Below are 15,904 nucleotides of genomic sequence, written 5' to 3'. Positions count from 1 at the left end.
CCCATTAACGTAATTATTTGCTTAGGGTTAAAGCGCCATCTAGCTATCATAACTATAAGATTGTTTTTTGCATACATATACAACAGATACGGATAGTGTTCCGCGGTTGGGACAGCACATCACGTCCAAGGTTCGTAAAAAAGGGAATTATAAGGTTGCCTTGATCGCATGGTTTTTTTATCAAAATATTACGGCTTTTGCGTTGCTAGGTAAAATCGTGACGTCAGCCAGATGAGATCGTATTGAAAATCAACGTAGGCTCATCTGGGTGACATCATCAATTTTAACTCGTACAGAAATTTTTTCAAACATCTTCTTGATCGAGACCCCCTTTGCATCACGTCCTCTTTGTCTGTGCGGGTACTGTCTATCTTCGCTAGCCGCTTATGTAACATAAATTATGTTACATATATTTATACCATAAGTTTATAATAAAGCTCCTTATACTTGATGCGACGATTTTAGATTTTCCGCGGCAAGGGTATAAATACTTATTGATTTATTAAAGAAACAAATTCTAACAGACTAACATTATTTTTACTTAAATACTTTAATCAAAATTTGAATTCGTCTGGACATTTTTTTAATGTTTCATACTGTTAGCGTCATCTGTAAAAACTATTTATTTTGCATTTGACCTCTAATGGTGTTAGCCTTGTGAAAATATTTTTTCTCTGATAAAATGTGTAGCGGTCTATATTTTTCCATGGATACATTTTTTGTTGCCAGAAGTACGATAATTATCGTACACGACGATAATTTCGAGCTAATTTATAGGACGTACGATATTTTCAATGGCGTACTATATAGTACATATTTTTCGATAATTCAGCTGGCGCGTACGATAATGTACGGTATTTTTTTAAATTGGCTGAAAACCAGTTAAAACACATTACTTTTAAAAATGAGTTTTCAATCGGTCAAACTTTAAGTGTTATTAAAAATTTTGATTTCATAAGTTTAACGTCAATATTTTCACACAAAATTCAAATTGACCGCCAGTTTTCAGGCGTACAATAATGTTTTTCTGAAATCGATAATTTTTGGGCTTTGGTACGATAATTTGAGTTTCAGGAACTGGCAACGCGGCTCTAGAGTTCGGAGACTGATTGTACACATTAAAAACAAGCGGGTTTGCAGGTTTTAATTTTTATTAATTTAAATAAAATAAAAAGTATTTAAAGTGTCAATATGCCCATAAGCGCTTCAATAAAACATCTTCAAGGAAATTGCCAAGAAATAATATTTCCGAGATCGAGGACCAGGAAGTTACTGTTTATATAGTGCTTGTTAAAATTATGGAAACTTTTCACCTGTACAGTATGCAAAAAGTGTTTCCTTTTAACCAGGTATATATTTTTTTGGACATATTAAGGCTTAGGAAAAGCATGACGTTCTGATTATAGGTGCCAAATTTCCATTATTTCAACAAGCATTATATAAACAGTAACTTGCAGGTCCTAACTATTGATTTCCTTGAAGATGTTTTATTGAAACGTCTATTAATGTTATCTTATTCGCTTGCAAGTTGGTGCTGCTTTTCAAAATACGTTTTAGTCGAAAAAATTACGTGGGACTAATAGAGTTTTCCATTTGATTGCTCAAGATTCGCTCCGAATCTGTCTCTGACGTCATAGATCTCGCCCCAATCGACTAGAGTAAAACCGCAAATGGAACATCACATTATCATATTCCCGCGCTTTGTGGTTTTTCGTAATTTGAATTTTCGCGTCTTGGTCTGCCATTTTGCCAAAAAATCTAAAAGGAACACGCAAAAAATTGGTCCGGTCTCGATCTCGATCCGTTGTCGGCAGATCGGTTTTGGGCGATCTCGGAGCACCCGAGAGTGGGAAATGGAACACGCGAAACTTGATCGGAGCAGATCCGAGCACGCAAATGGAACATAAAATGTTGATCAGAGCGATCTAGAGCACTCGAGAGCAGTCAAATGGAAAACGCTATAAATCTCTTATAAAATTTTGACAAGACGAAGATCCTTTATGTAATCACTTTTTAACATTTACGCTAGTACGTTTGGAGCGAGGGTGGTAGGCTTACTTCCAAATCTGATTAACGCTTCTCTTATCGCAACCGAGGCACTTTGTTGTCGAATCTTTTCGAGTTCCATAATCTGCGAAATGTCCAAGCAAATACTGTCCAGCCCATCAATGTAAGGCATGGCTTCCGAGATATTATCACCGTCCTCGTCCACGCAGTAGCAATCGTTACCGAAGCACTGGTGGTAGGCAAAGTGACCCTGAGCCCCGCATTTCAACACGGGGAAACGACCGTGGTTCCATTCGTTGTCGTATTCGTCTCTGGCGCAACCTTCAAATCGACAAATCATTCGCTACAAATTGAAAAACAAGCAACCGTCCGAAAAGACTCAACCATAGATAAAATCACTTCGTATATAGATAGGAAACTTCATGTTGTAGAAGTGACGCCAGAATTTTGGCCTACATTTGGTGGCGGCACCCGAATAATATTATTTGGTGAAGTTCGCGCTACACGAAGTCCGTACTAAAACCTTGGGGTAACGCAATCCCAATTGCAAAGGCTTAAGTGAGCTATATGTATTAAAAGTACTTTTTTCTTGAACTGAGAGCAAATTTAAAAAAATAGCACTAAAGAAATAGCATTCAGTAATGATTTCGTTTGTTTTAAACGTTATTTCTTGTATATTTGAAGACATTTACCTTGCTAAATATGTTTATTCACAAAACTCCGACCTCAAATTCTTCTACGCGCGGCTCTTGAGAACACCGTCAACTGGTGCAGTCACTAGATGTCCGGGCAATCTCGTGAGAGTCAGTTTGCCCCATTGAAGTTTCCTATCTATATACAAAGTTATTTTATCAATGGACTCAACTTACGACAATGCATCTTTGTCTCGTCGGTGCCGGCACGATCAATTTTGTAACTTTTGAGACTGGTCCCATTACGGTCCGTGCAGTAACACCTTAAAGGCAATTTATTTACTTAAAAATCGACCATTGATTAGAAGTAGAAGTATATAATATATCTTTAATAGACAAATTGCATATTACTATACTACCATAAGTAACAAAATAGATAAGTATGATAATTCCTATTCTCCCAATGCTAATCTTTTAATGATAGACTGTTTCGACAATGACCATATAAATCATAATGTGGCTACGAATCCTCGATTATTTATTTTTAGTCTTTGTAACTGGCAGGTAATCATTCCCGAGAAATTCGCGACCAAAACGAGTATAGCGGGTGGCGTAACGGCGATAGTTTCTCCGAGGTTGCGCCTACAGACAAATTAAAAAGTCATAAGAACGTTTTTTCTTAAATAAACTTATCAACATATAAGCAAACGATGCAAAAATTATATTAAAATGCAAGTATCATTATTTATAAAGTTAAATCTATGAATAACGATGAGGAAAAACTAATAGCTCGTCTGCTTTAGCCACTACCTATCTAGCTTTCAATGGCGAACCAAAGGGGGCATAGCGATAGTTTTCGGTCGCGAATCGCTAACAGCTACAAGACCTATAATTGAAAATGGAAACGCTTTGAAAAATAAAAATATACCCTTACTTTGGCCAAATAATGATACATTTTGAATCGATACATAAAGTAGACTAGTATAAACACTCGTTCCGTTTCTAAACGTAGTCATTTTGGAATTTAATAGCTAAACGCGTTTTCGCTGGTATTTATCGCCACCACATTATCTTAGAAGTAATTTTGCTTGCGAAGGCAGAAGGGAGCGATTAATTCCATGTTCCAAAATATCCGATTAAGAAATAGCTCTATGACAGACTATTATCACAATAAATCGTACAGTGTCGTATCATGGACCAAGAATCTAAGGGGACTCACTGTTCCCGATATTTGGACACGGTAGGCGTGGCCTAAATCGGAAGGCTTACTGAGGTACATCAACCGTTTTGAAGAGCCTCAAGAATTCTGTTCAACTATCACTATAGTCGTGTTTAACGGTTTCGAAAGCTAAAATTGAACATTTTCAGTGTCAACTGTATTAACAGCCATATGATAAATACATTCGACAGCAAAATTTTACAATTTGTACTTTCGAAACCGTTTTAAAACGGTTCCAAAGTGTCTAGTGCTTATGAGACGCTTAGTACGTGCGGAAAGTTAATAATAATAATTTTTTTTAGTTTAGAAATGAAATGGATTCCACTGAATTTGATTAAAAATAAACTTCAGGCATATGTTGCTTACTGGTTATTTTAACTTAACACAATGGTTAATTACCATTACTTAAACTTTTAAAAAACCAATTTAAAAAATAAAAGGTTTAGAATCTTTAATTTGAAAAGTTTTATATGCCATGGCATTAGAATTTAAAATAAAATAAAATTCCGTAATAAAAAGACTAGATACTTCATGGCTAAAATTTATTTATTTACATGGGCGAGCTTTCGCGGAATTAAACCAAGATAAGGGACAAGTAGGTATTAAAAATTGGGGAAATTTGAAGGCGTAAAATTGTTATAAAAAATGTATTTTTGTGTGAAACCTTATGATTGTTCATTTTTAATTTTCAATCCTCGGCTTGAAAAGGGACCGCGGTCCGAAAGCTCGCCCATGTAAATAAATAAATTTTAGCCATGAGGTATCTAGTCTTTTTATTACGGAATTTTATTTTATTTTAAAAGGTTTAGAACTTATTAAGCCTTATCATTTAACCGACAACAACGGCGGCATTTCTCAACTAAACTACGCCGGAAATCGACTTCAGCGACGCCAAGTTTGTCCACATTGAACTAAAATTATCCGTGATTTTCCTATTCCCAGGATTAACGCGTGCTTTTTAAAGCCTGAACAGTGAGTCCTCTTAGATTCTCGGTCCATGGGCAGGGTAACCACGGCGATTTAAAACTGCCTTGAGCCTGAGAAGGTACAAGTCTCATTTTTTACGTCCTAAATGAATACGTCTCTCACAAAAGATATATTTTCCACTTCTGTAAACAATGGCGTTGTGAAGAGACCAAATTACTCACGCTTGAGAATCGCACTGTCTCCCGGAGAAAGCGCCGTCAATGTCGCAATTAACTGTCTTGAAACCTTGTTGGATTTGAATCCCTTTCAAGAAATACTCGTAGTTGATTTTGTTCTCCCTCATCTCTTGCTTTTCGCATGAAGTCAAGTAGGTTAGTTGCTTGTCGGGCTTCTGTTTGTCTGTAGTTGTTTAATCAGCGTGAATAAAGGGAGTTTAACCCTATCAGGGAACGTCAAACTTCCGTGGCGCGACAGTCTAGAATCAAAGATAATATAGTCCTAGCAAAGAGTATGAAGGAAATAGAGATAAAACAACCGGGAGAGGTCCGCAACGAAACGTTCACCACCGAGGGGTTTGACAATGGGGAAAAACATCTGTAAACCGAGCTTCAAAATAGCTACCGCATCGCTAGTTTGAAGCTCGGTTTACAGATGTTTTTCCCCATTGTCAAACCCCTCGATGGTGAACGTTTCGTTGCGGATCTCTCCCGGTTGTTTTATCTCTATTTCCTCCATACTCTTTGGTCCTAGTAACTTAGATTCAAAATCAATGCCTCTCCCGTAGACAATAGCGTTTACCCACTTCCGGTCGGAACTCCGAACAGAATTAGCTCCATAGTTACTATGGTAACTAACTATAGATACAGCAACTGATTTAGGCCGATTTTTCGGAGGTCACGTGCCGGAAGTGGGTAATCGCTTCGTTACAAAACCGTCAATCGGAAAACCATGGAAAGCTCTCTGAATTCGAATCTAGGGTACGGAGTTCTATAAATTATATTATCATAAGTAACATAATTATGTTACTTATGATATTATCTTTGCTAGGATGTAGTAGAAAATCCCGCTGCGGGCGTATTCCTCCCAACGATACTTCTATACACAACGTAGCAGGATGAAGATTTTAATTTTTCTACTACGTTCAAGACTATCGCGCCACGAGTAAATATTGATCTTCCTGCAGCTTGTTAGGGTTAAGGCTTATTTTCCCCATAGAAATAGAAATGAAACTAAAATCACTGCGCTATCCGGTAATCTCAAGGAAAACGGGCAAGCTAGAAGGCTGCCATGAGAGTGGAATCGCTACTAATCCACGCAGGAGTGCGCCATCTATTAAAAAAAATTGAAACTTTTAAATTTTTTAAAATATATGGCGTGCTCCCACTAAGATTACTGGCGATTCCACTCTCCTGGCAGCCTTATAATTCGTACATCTCACCACAATTTAATCGTGCTTCTAGTCTCATTTCTATTTCTATGGTTTTTCTTATAGAGAATAACGCCACTAGAACGAGCGTCAACGCAAAAAATGGATTAAGCCTAATGAAGATTTTTTGCATCGACGCTGCCGTGCTGGCGTTTTGGGATTGAATAAAGAGGGTTGTGATCTTACAGCAAGGCAGAAATTCGTAATGGTCCAAAAGAACTAAGTTGCTCTTGGGCTTGCCCGTTTTCTGGTCGGCGCAAAAGCACAAGTTGTCGTAGCACTGGAGCTCCTCGTAGTCGCCCGTCTTCGTGCAGCGCATATGCGGTTTCGTCATCCAAGCAGCTTCCCCGTTTTTCAAACGATCGCTGTACACAGCCGCTGAACACTCTGCGTACAAAAGAATTTCAAGGTCCACAGAATTGCTTAAAAAATAGGTCCGAATTTTAGGTAGCTCCTCCTTGTTTCCCAAAACGCGTGATTATGTAGCCGTACCCTCAGAATTCATATGATTCTATGCACCCTAAAGGCTGCTTCTCACGCGGAAAAGTAGTAACTAGACTGGTTTCAATAGGTGCTTCAATAAAGCATCTTCAAGGAATCAAGGAAACCGTAAAGAATTAATATATCCAAGAGCCAGGACCTGCCAGTTACCGTTTATTTGGTGCTTGTTGAAATAATAATGGAAACTAACTTTTCACCTGCAAACAGAACATCGTGTTTTTTCTAAACCTTAATATGTCAAAAAAAAGCTAGCTGCATACCGTACAGGTGAAAAGTTACCATTATTTCAACAAGCACTAGATAAACAGTAGTGTGTCAGAATTTATAGCCCGTTGCACCTAGTAACAGAGACCATATCAACGGAGGTCTATCATCATAGTGCCCTACGCCATCGTCCACCGCCCGGACAGGTGACAAAACCAACATGGGTAGTAGTACCCTACTACTGATGATCGCGACTCAACCCAGCAGAAGGTGCAGCAAGGGGTGGACCATTTCCCACTTCGCACACAGCAGTGGGAGTAAGAGTGGATGCTATGGCAACCCCAGCCGACATCCTACCTAAGGAGGTAGAGAGTCGAGCCCATTGGAGAGAGCTCTTAAGGGGGAACAACGGGCACACAGCAGCCCGCATAACCCAGCACAGCTGGCACCGGATATCCCGGTGGAACTCCAAAAGGCCGGGAGATGGGTCCGCCGTGCCCTCGTACGGAGGCCCGCCGCCCCACAGCAGGCTACCCATACCTGACCGAAGTCGGAGGTGGAGATAGGACCGTTTGAAAGGAGCTAACATATCCCAGTTATTGCACTAGATGAACAGTAATTTGCTGGTCCTGGCTCACGGAAACATTACTTTTTGGCGATTTCCTTGAGGATGTGTTATTGAAAGGCCTATTATAGCAACAACGCCACGACGGTGAACTTTGACGCAAACAAATTGTATTAGGGCTAATGGAAATTTTTTTTGCGTCTGATTCGCCGTCGCGTCGTGACGTTTTAAGCCTAGAACACACATACGTAAAAATTTTACGGTAAACCAAACTGAAACGTAAACGCAAAATTTAATTATGTTGCGTTTCCAGTTTTTCGGCCACCGTGGCGCCATCTGAAATACTAAACTTCAAACCAGAATAAATGATTTGATTATGGCGTCCATAAAACATTTAGCAGTCTACGATAAAAGTGGATCTAATGGCTTTCCAAATGTTTTTTTTTTTAATATTGTATCCTTATAATTATAATTTTTTTGTCAAATAGGTAAGGGTAGTTCCTTACTTTTTCTTTAAAGTGTTCCAATTCTTTTCTATTCAGAGCTTTCTTTGATTCGGCCATATTTTATCACGGATGGCGACGGTGTGTGACACCGACTGCCTATTGGCTGGCTGATAACGTACAATATTTTGCGGCGCAAAAAGTTGAACCATTGAATTGGGAATAATACCATGATAATACTGCTAGAATTACAATTACGATTTCGGTTGCCATGGTAACGTTGGGCCTGTTCTGAGAAGACTGTACGAAATTTATCTTTATAATTAGGCGGTAGCGCCATCTATAGTTTGTAAAGTTATATGGCTAAAAATAAATAATTATTAGCTAACTCACCGTAACTTGAGTTAAAAAGGATCGTGTTGACAGAATAAAATTATTTTTAAACAACTTCAAAATTTTATTTGTTACGAGAAATCATACATTTCAATTTCGCGTCAGATTCGCGCAAAAATTCAATTGCCATATAGTGGCCACCACCAGAGACAGATGCCGCCACGGTAGAACGATAAAGTTGATTAAGTTTCCTTATTGAAAGAAATTAGTCCCGCGCCAGCCAGATTAAGTTGTACCTCTATTTATTCTCAACTCAATGTTCAACTCTCTTACGATTCCGTCCCAAGTTTGCGCATTTTTTTGGGTTTACGTTTCAGTTTGGTTTTCCGTTCGATTTTTACGTATGTGTGTTCTAGGCTACCAGCGCCGACATTAACCATCGTGTTCATTTGGCCTTAGTGAAAACTTGGATTAATATTAATAAAACCCAAGGGGGAAACCAGCCAGTGTAATAATGTATTTTTATTTACGCTCATAAACATTTTGGTATGTCCCAAAGTTGATATCCCTACGCTAGGGGAACCTGGGATTAATAATATGTTACATATTATATTATTAATCCAAGGTGGAACCTAAGGATTAAGTCTCGCATTAAGGTTACACTAGCGCCTGTAAGCTGTGGCATAAACAAACGTTTTTAAATAAAAATATGTTGTTCTGCGCGATTGTGGGTTAAGGCCGGAAATCATAAACGAAAAATAAAATTATTTTACGCTTCTGTTTACGTTTCTTATTTTGACACACTTCAAAACGTAAAATACGCTATACTTTTTACGTTTACGTTTCTGTTTCTTGAAGGGAATTTTTTTGCGTCGACGGACGCCGTTTTAACTTTTTTGCCTTACTGAAAACAAGTATATTTTTATCTCACTCAGGCTAAGGGAGATATGCAAGTTTTTCGTGAGGCCGTACACGCGTATCGTGGCGACATCTAGTAGAATGGAGTAATAATTTTCGGGAAATAAATATTTTATTCCCTGCCACCTAGGAGCAACAAACTCAGCACCCCACACAAGGAGAACGCAACCCGTCAAAAGTCGTGGATTTTCTCGCGTACAATTTTCATTGGTTAGACGCTTTAGCGCCTGCTGCCGTCGGAAGGGGAAAATACGGAAAACGTCTTCCCCCTTTCCGTAAAACGTTCAGCGTAAAGGTTCGTCCAATGAAATTTGTACACAACATGGCATTAGCGTGTTTAAAGGCTGGCTGCGCTCTCCTTGCGTTTGTTACTCCTAGCTGCCACTGAGGCGCTGGGCCGCTGGCGTAGCCAAGGGGAAAAAAGAGGGTAGGCACTGTACGCAATTTTACCATTGCTCTAGCGTAGTGTTTCATATCTCCCTTATACTAGTACAAATAAATACATTCTTGTTGAAATTCAGCTTTTAAAAGGGTTACTCCAGCTTTTAAATTTAACTATGCTTCCCACGCGAGCTCCGTACGCAGGGCTGGAAAAATCCGGGAATATGAAGTGACTGGATCTCCTATCACCATATGTAACATAATCACACATAAGTATGCCTCTGTATAACATTTCCATATAAAACTTTGAATGACACATTGTTTCACGCGGAACATACAATAAGCGGACCCAAAAATGCAAAAAATCTTATAATCCTTGAGCTATTCGCGACCGAAACGAGTGTAGGTTGCGAAACGGCGCTAGCTTCTCCGAGGTAGCGCCTATGATCTAGCGTCTGCTACAGACCAATTAAAAAGTCATAAGGACGTTTTGTTAATACATAATCTTTTCAAAATATAAGCAAATTATGTAAAAATTATATTAAAATGCGAGTATCATTATTTATAAAGTCAAATTTACCAATTTAACGATGAGGAAAAACTAATAGCGTCCGCTTTAGCAGCTACCTATCTTGGTTTCAATGGCGAACCAAAGGGGGCGTAAAGATAGTTTTCGGTCGTGAATTGAACAGGTTACCATGGAAACGAAATCACGTGATCGCGAGGCACGAGCTAAACTATAGATTGTTAGAAGCGCGCGAGGAATTCTGCGCGATTTCAAAATCCACTTCATTATCTTCCGTTTCCCTTTTAGAAAGTTGAAGACGCATTTTTCGTCATATCCCGCGAGCAAGGATTCATTAAAGAAAATGCTCCTATGGCATACTTATGAGTAATTATGCTACAAATGGTGGTATTTCAGAGGAGTAGCTTTAAAAACGATTCTAATCAAAATTCAGAACGAGTAAGTAAGCCTAGGACTATTTACGAAATCAGTGTACCACAGGTCATGTTACTCGCTAATTCCTTCTCGGCATTTCCAAACAGACGTTGTCCTTCCTTGTACAGACACATACATCTATGGCGATAGAAATAGACTCATCATCTCTATACGCAAAACGAAGTCCGAGAAATCGAGGAAGAAAAGGTCTTACTTTTTATCTTTGCACTGTAACGGTTCAAATAAACCATCTTTATCGCATTTAGGCATCCACAGGTCTTTGCGCACGGGAACCGTAAGCAATTTGGCCAATTCCTGCCGTATTTTGATCACTTTTAAACAAATTGGCAAGCTATCGACTAAACAAACAATAAATGGTATTGTTGAAAGGCGACATTGTATCATGTATAGTACAGAAGTATGTAATATCATAAGCCTATCATAAGATCCCCATAAGCAAAGGCTTAGGTCAAATTTTTTACGATCACAAATACCCGTTATTAAGAGGTAGGTATTCAAAATCTGCACCTCCTAGTGGCTAAGTCCTCAACTATGCATTTCTGAATTAAATTTCGCGAAATGCATTATGAATGCGCACAAGCCGTGCGCGAACGTTTTGAAACTTTGAACCATGCGGGATAAATCTCCACCGTGAGCCCTTAGCACCAACTTTATCGCTTTGAAACTTAAAATTAACTCTCATCTTTGCAAAATGATTCATCAGAACCTAAAACTGGCTATTAGAAAATAAAAGTTGTGTTTCTGAAGGTATTTATTTTTCAAATTGAGATTTAGACGCGTTTTGTGTGCCATTTATGAACTCGAGCGTGGCTGCTCTACCAAGTAAGATAATACTTTAGATGTAGACATTTTGAAAAAGAAGATGTCACTACTGCCCGATCGTCGTACGTTAATTTTCTTATATCCAGGACAACGCCGTTAACATGGGCCCCTATGGTAGACCTTTACTTACGGGGACCTTATGATAGGCTTATGGTAATATATAATTACTTATTGGTCCGAGTATATTTCGTAATTTTTATCATTACTTTAAATTTGTTAGGATTTAGCTTTTTTGCCCCTTTTTATTATGGACTTTTCTACCTTTTCGCGTATTTTAACTGCATTATAGTCTATTAATGGTTTTTATTAATATATAAGAGAAGTATTAATAAATGTTATTATCTTTAAACACGTTAACGGTAACAGTGAGTGTCTTGCCATCACCCTGAATTAAAGGCATTCGCTAATTGACTTGGGCCTAGGCTGGTGCCTTAGCTGATTATGATTATCTATTAGCTTTACAAGCTTCCGTTGATTTTTGAAACACACGGCTCGGAGGTAAATGTTCAATTTTAACGGTTTATTTGGATACTCCTCACGTAATAAATATATTATAAAAATCAAGTGAATACAACCTTCTTGTGGCTCGCATTTCTGAGTGAATTGATTACACTGGAGTCCGGCTTTGCATTGGCGTAAGGAAAAGCTACCAACGGATGTAGGTTTTTCCATACATTCGTCATCCAGTTCTGAAACATTTCAACCATTTAAAATCTCGATACAAAGATTGTAGAACGCGTCATTTACCTAACAGAGTAACGCAGGCGTCGCAACACCGACAAATGGACTTGTTGTCGACTATTTTCTGATTCTTCCCATCGCACGATTCGATTTTCTGGCATTTTACTCTTTCACATAATTGATCAGGATCGTAGTTTTCACATTTGGGGGTAACTTGGCTTAAAACGGGAATCGAGAACAGACATAAGCCGAGAAAAATTGTTACGATGCTCCGCAAGTTGAACGCCATGATTTGTGTCTTGGTTTGGGAAATAATATTGCCGTCAACAAAGTCGAAACAGATACGGAGTGATAAGATTAGCGTCATAAATTTATCATTTTATCGTGACACTCCTAGGTAACTAAGATATTACAAAAGGTTAAGCCAGCCCCCGAAAACGTGTGGTGTACACGTATTGCTTGAGTTGACTTTTGTTAATTATGAAAATTAATCATGGAAATTCTACGAAATAAGTTTAATCCAAACAATGGAACCAAAAATATAATATCCACTACCGCCAAAAAAAACTGATTCTCAAAGACCTTTTCGTAATTAAAAAATTGGTTTTTAACTACAGCGCCGTTTTTTTTTTGCTAAATTGGTTGAACTCATGAAATCTCAATTGACGTTTTGGTACTTCGTCGTCTTATTTTTTCGGAGAAATTTGCGTAATGAAGTGTCGGCTGCTTATTTTAAATTTAAATATAATTTTGAAATTAAATTGGGGAAATACCATTATATCGATTTTAACAGTGAAATGAACAATATTTTAAAAATTTTAACTAATTATTATTGGATATTTATCTCTATGGTGCCGCTGCTACTCTCTCGTTATCGTGCTCGAACTGCCTTTCCCGCGGGCCCAAAAGGTGTACGGGCGCCTGTTGGAATTATCTGAAATATTGTGTAATTTAAAAATTAAAATTAGCCGTAAATAACTGGAAATTTTGCGTAATTTAATGATATAAAATTACAATTAGCCGTAAATAATTTAAAATATCACGTAATTTAATGATTGAAATATTAAAATTATGCGTAAATAACTTGAAATATTGCATAATTTAATGATTTAAAAATTAAAATTAACCGTAAATAACTTGAAATATTGCATAATTTCATAGTTTAAAAATTATAATTAGTCGTAAATAACTTGAAATATTGCATAATTTCATAGTTTAAAAATAAAAATTAGCCGTAATTAACTTGAAATATTGTGTAATTTGAGGGGGGTAAAGAATACATTATCGAAATTTTAAATTTTAGCCATTTCAGCGCCATCAAGTGTGGAGTTTTAGGACGTATCTCCATGCGCGACTAAAAAGGAGATAAAATCGCACCAAAACTAATTAGCCAACAGACCAAAGAGAAAGCTTGGCGGACTGGGTGCTACCTGATTTAAAGGCCACAAAAGCCAGTGGGGGAGGGGGTCACATACCATTGAAAACCTAAAAAATATATACGTTTCGGGGGGGGGGGGAATGTGCCTCCTGTGTGGGGGACACCACTGCACTGAGTAGGTATTTCAAAAGGCGCAAAGGTAGGGCTGGCACTTCTGGGTCTTATGTCGCTTTTCCTACCAGAAACACGTATTTTCTCCCAGTCCGAATGTGAAACTCGACTCGTAAGAGCTTGATCCGTCTTGTTACTTTAATCAGTTTCCTATTGATAAAAACTCCCACGTCGAATTTTGATCATTCGAGGTAGAAGAGTCACCGTGATTTTTCTATTCAGAAAATCAGAAGAGCGCTCGCATTTATTTTCGTCTCTTCGAAGACGCGTCAACAGGTACGAAAAAAGTGGACACGGATGAGTGAAAGGATCCAATATCCATCTATCCATATTTACAGAGAGAAGCCTCCAATTTCTTACACGAGCTAATCTCGTTCCGGAAGGACCTTTATAAGGTCTCGCTTTTCATCCCAATCCCTCAAAAATAGCCGTATAAATGGAAGTAGTAACGTAATCTGAAAACTTACAAGGTGTAACTAATTGCAATTGAATGGGTTTTACGCAGATTGGTCCAAATACGTCGATACGCATTCTTCTTGTTTAAATCCTGAATTTAATAATTGTACTAACATTTTGCGGCTCTAGGGAAAATATAATATTTTTCTTATAAGGAGAGTACTCGAGGTGTTTATTGCCGATTTTGTTCAAAGTCGTGCGTAATGTAGACCTATATGAGATATGAAATTTCTCAAAAGGAGACATTGCACTAACCATTCGATTTGCCATAGCAACCGTAAATGTTTTTGACCACTTACAACGAAAATAAGATTTTTTCCTTATTTTACCCCAAATTTACCCCAAAAATGTTACAATTTACCCAAACTTGATGAAATTTACCTAAATGTGGTCCAAATTACACATTTCGTGATTTTCAAAATTTTTAAACATTTTCGTAGCTAGGACTCTGTGAAACCGAGAAAATCCCATGCTTTTTTAAATGGAGATTTTTTGGTTTTAAGTGATCAAAATCATTTTCGGTTGCCATGGCAAATCGAATGGGTAGTGCAACTTCTTTTTGGGAAATTTCATATCTCATAAAGGTCTACATTACGCCTGACTTTAAACAAAACCGGCAATAAACACCTCGGGTACTCTCCTTGTTAGTGATAAATATGCATATAACTATGTTATTTGCTGGAAACATGTAACTTCGCGGGTTTCGCTGATTTGGTCAAAATACGTTTCGGTAAAAAAAATAGTGGGAGACAAAATGTCTAAAATTATTTCATCTGGAAAATATGGTTTATTAAAGGGGAACGGCCAAGCTTTTCCAAATATGGCCGTATTTCCGTATCAAAAGATTAACAAGACGTTCAATATACTAACACGAACCTTTTTTGATTTGAAAAAATAGCTTTTGGCCCAAAAAGTTGAAATGAAAAATAACGCCAGGTGTTTGGGTTTGAGTTTTCGCCGCCATCTTAGGGGCTTCCGCCAGCGCACCTAACCCCGTATGAGCGATTTGCGAACTATCCTAAATTTTAAAATCGCGCTATTTAGGCTTAGGTCTCTTATAACTGGAACGCGCCGCGCGTGCAAAACATATTTTTTGCGTCTTCAGCAGCGCGCGCTTTTACGTTGTTTTTTCTGTCTCACCGACTTCTCACCAGATGTCGCGGCGGACGCACGCTTTTCGATTTCCCGAATATTTTTTGATGCGGTTTTCGCCATAAATTTTAGTTTTTAATGGGCTATAGGGCTATCTAACTGGTTAAAGCTTGACCGTTCCCCTTTAATAAATAATATTTATTAATTTTAGCCGTGATACGGCGTATGCTACTATGGTTCGACGTTAAAATAACTCCCATTCAAAGGCACATGTTTCATTTTTGATGCATAAATGGGCTCTTTTAGTAAATGGAGATCACCTTCCCAAATATTCATCTCTCAAATATACCAAAATCTTATAATAAAGATTAACTACTATAAATTGGGTGATTTCGAATTTGAGAAAGGGAGTCTCGACTATTTCAATGGTGATCTCTACCTTAAGAATGATAATCTCGACCTTAAATATGGCGATCTTTACCTTAAGTATGGTAAACTCGACCCTCAAAATGTGGATCTCGACCTAAAGAATGATAATCTCGAACTTAAATATGGCAATCTTTACCTTAAGTATGGTAAACTTGACCCTCAAACTGGTGATCTCTACCTTAAGTATGGTAAACTCGACCCTCAAACTGGTGATATCTACCTAAGTATGGTTAACTGGACCCTCAAACTGATGATCTCTACCTTAAGTATGGTAAACTCGACCCTCAAACTGGTGATCTCTACCTTAAGTATGGTAAACTCGACCCTCACACTGGTGATATCTACCTAAGTATGGTAA

General features: G+C 38.0%; 2 protein-coding genes across 2 annotated transcripts in view; both read right to left on the bottom strand.

Annotated features, from left to right (window-relative positions):
- Window positions 1-15,904, bottom strand: part of LOC149926841 (uncharacterized) — a 293,606-nt gene that overhangs the window by 45,400 nt on the left and 232,302 nt on the right. The gene's annotated exons all lie outside the window — the stretch shown is intronic.
- LOC149926847 (uncharacterized) lies at window positions 620-12,334 on the bottom strand. Its single transcript, XM_090159136.1, has 8 exons — window positions 12,087-12,334; window positions 11,915-12,028; window positions 10,711-10,855; window positions 10,558-10,634; window positions 6,398-6,598; window positions 5,007-5,184; window positions 2,877-2,962; window positions 620-2,328 (listed from the first exon to the last, which is right to left on the bottom strand). Exons 1-8 carry the CDS (start codon window positions 12,307-12,309, stop codon window positions 2,021-2,023), a joined length of 1,332 nt encoding a protein of 443 aa, XP_090015262.1. The 5' UTR covers window positions 12,310-12,334; the 3' UTR covers window positions 620-2,020.

Source organism: Leiobunum rupestre, chromosome 9, assembly GCF_980474605.1.
Source record: "Leiobunum rupestre chromosome 9, qqLeiRupe1.1.hap1, whole genome shotgun sequence".
Lineage (NCBI taxonomy): Eukaryota > Metazoa > Arthropoda > Arachnida > Opiliones > Sclerosomatidae > Leiobunum > Leiobunum rupestre.
Note: the sequence above shows the minus strand (reverse complement) of the source record. Positions and strands in the feature narration are given on the sequence as shown.

Coding starts and splice junctions, on each gene's coding strand:
- LOC149926847 (XM_090159136.1), bottom strand. CDS start 12,309: ATGGCGTTCAACTTGCGGAGCATCGTAACAATTTTTCTCGGCTTATGT. Junction 10,856..11,914: donor GAAATGCGAGCCACAAGAAG/GTTGTATTCACT, acceptor TTGTTTGTTTAG/TCGATAGCTTGCCAATTTGT. Junction 2,963..5,006: donor AGACAGTGCGATTCTCAAGC/GTGAGTAATTTG, acceptor ATTGCCTTTAAG/GTGTTACTGCACGGACCGTA.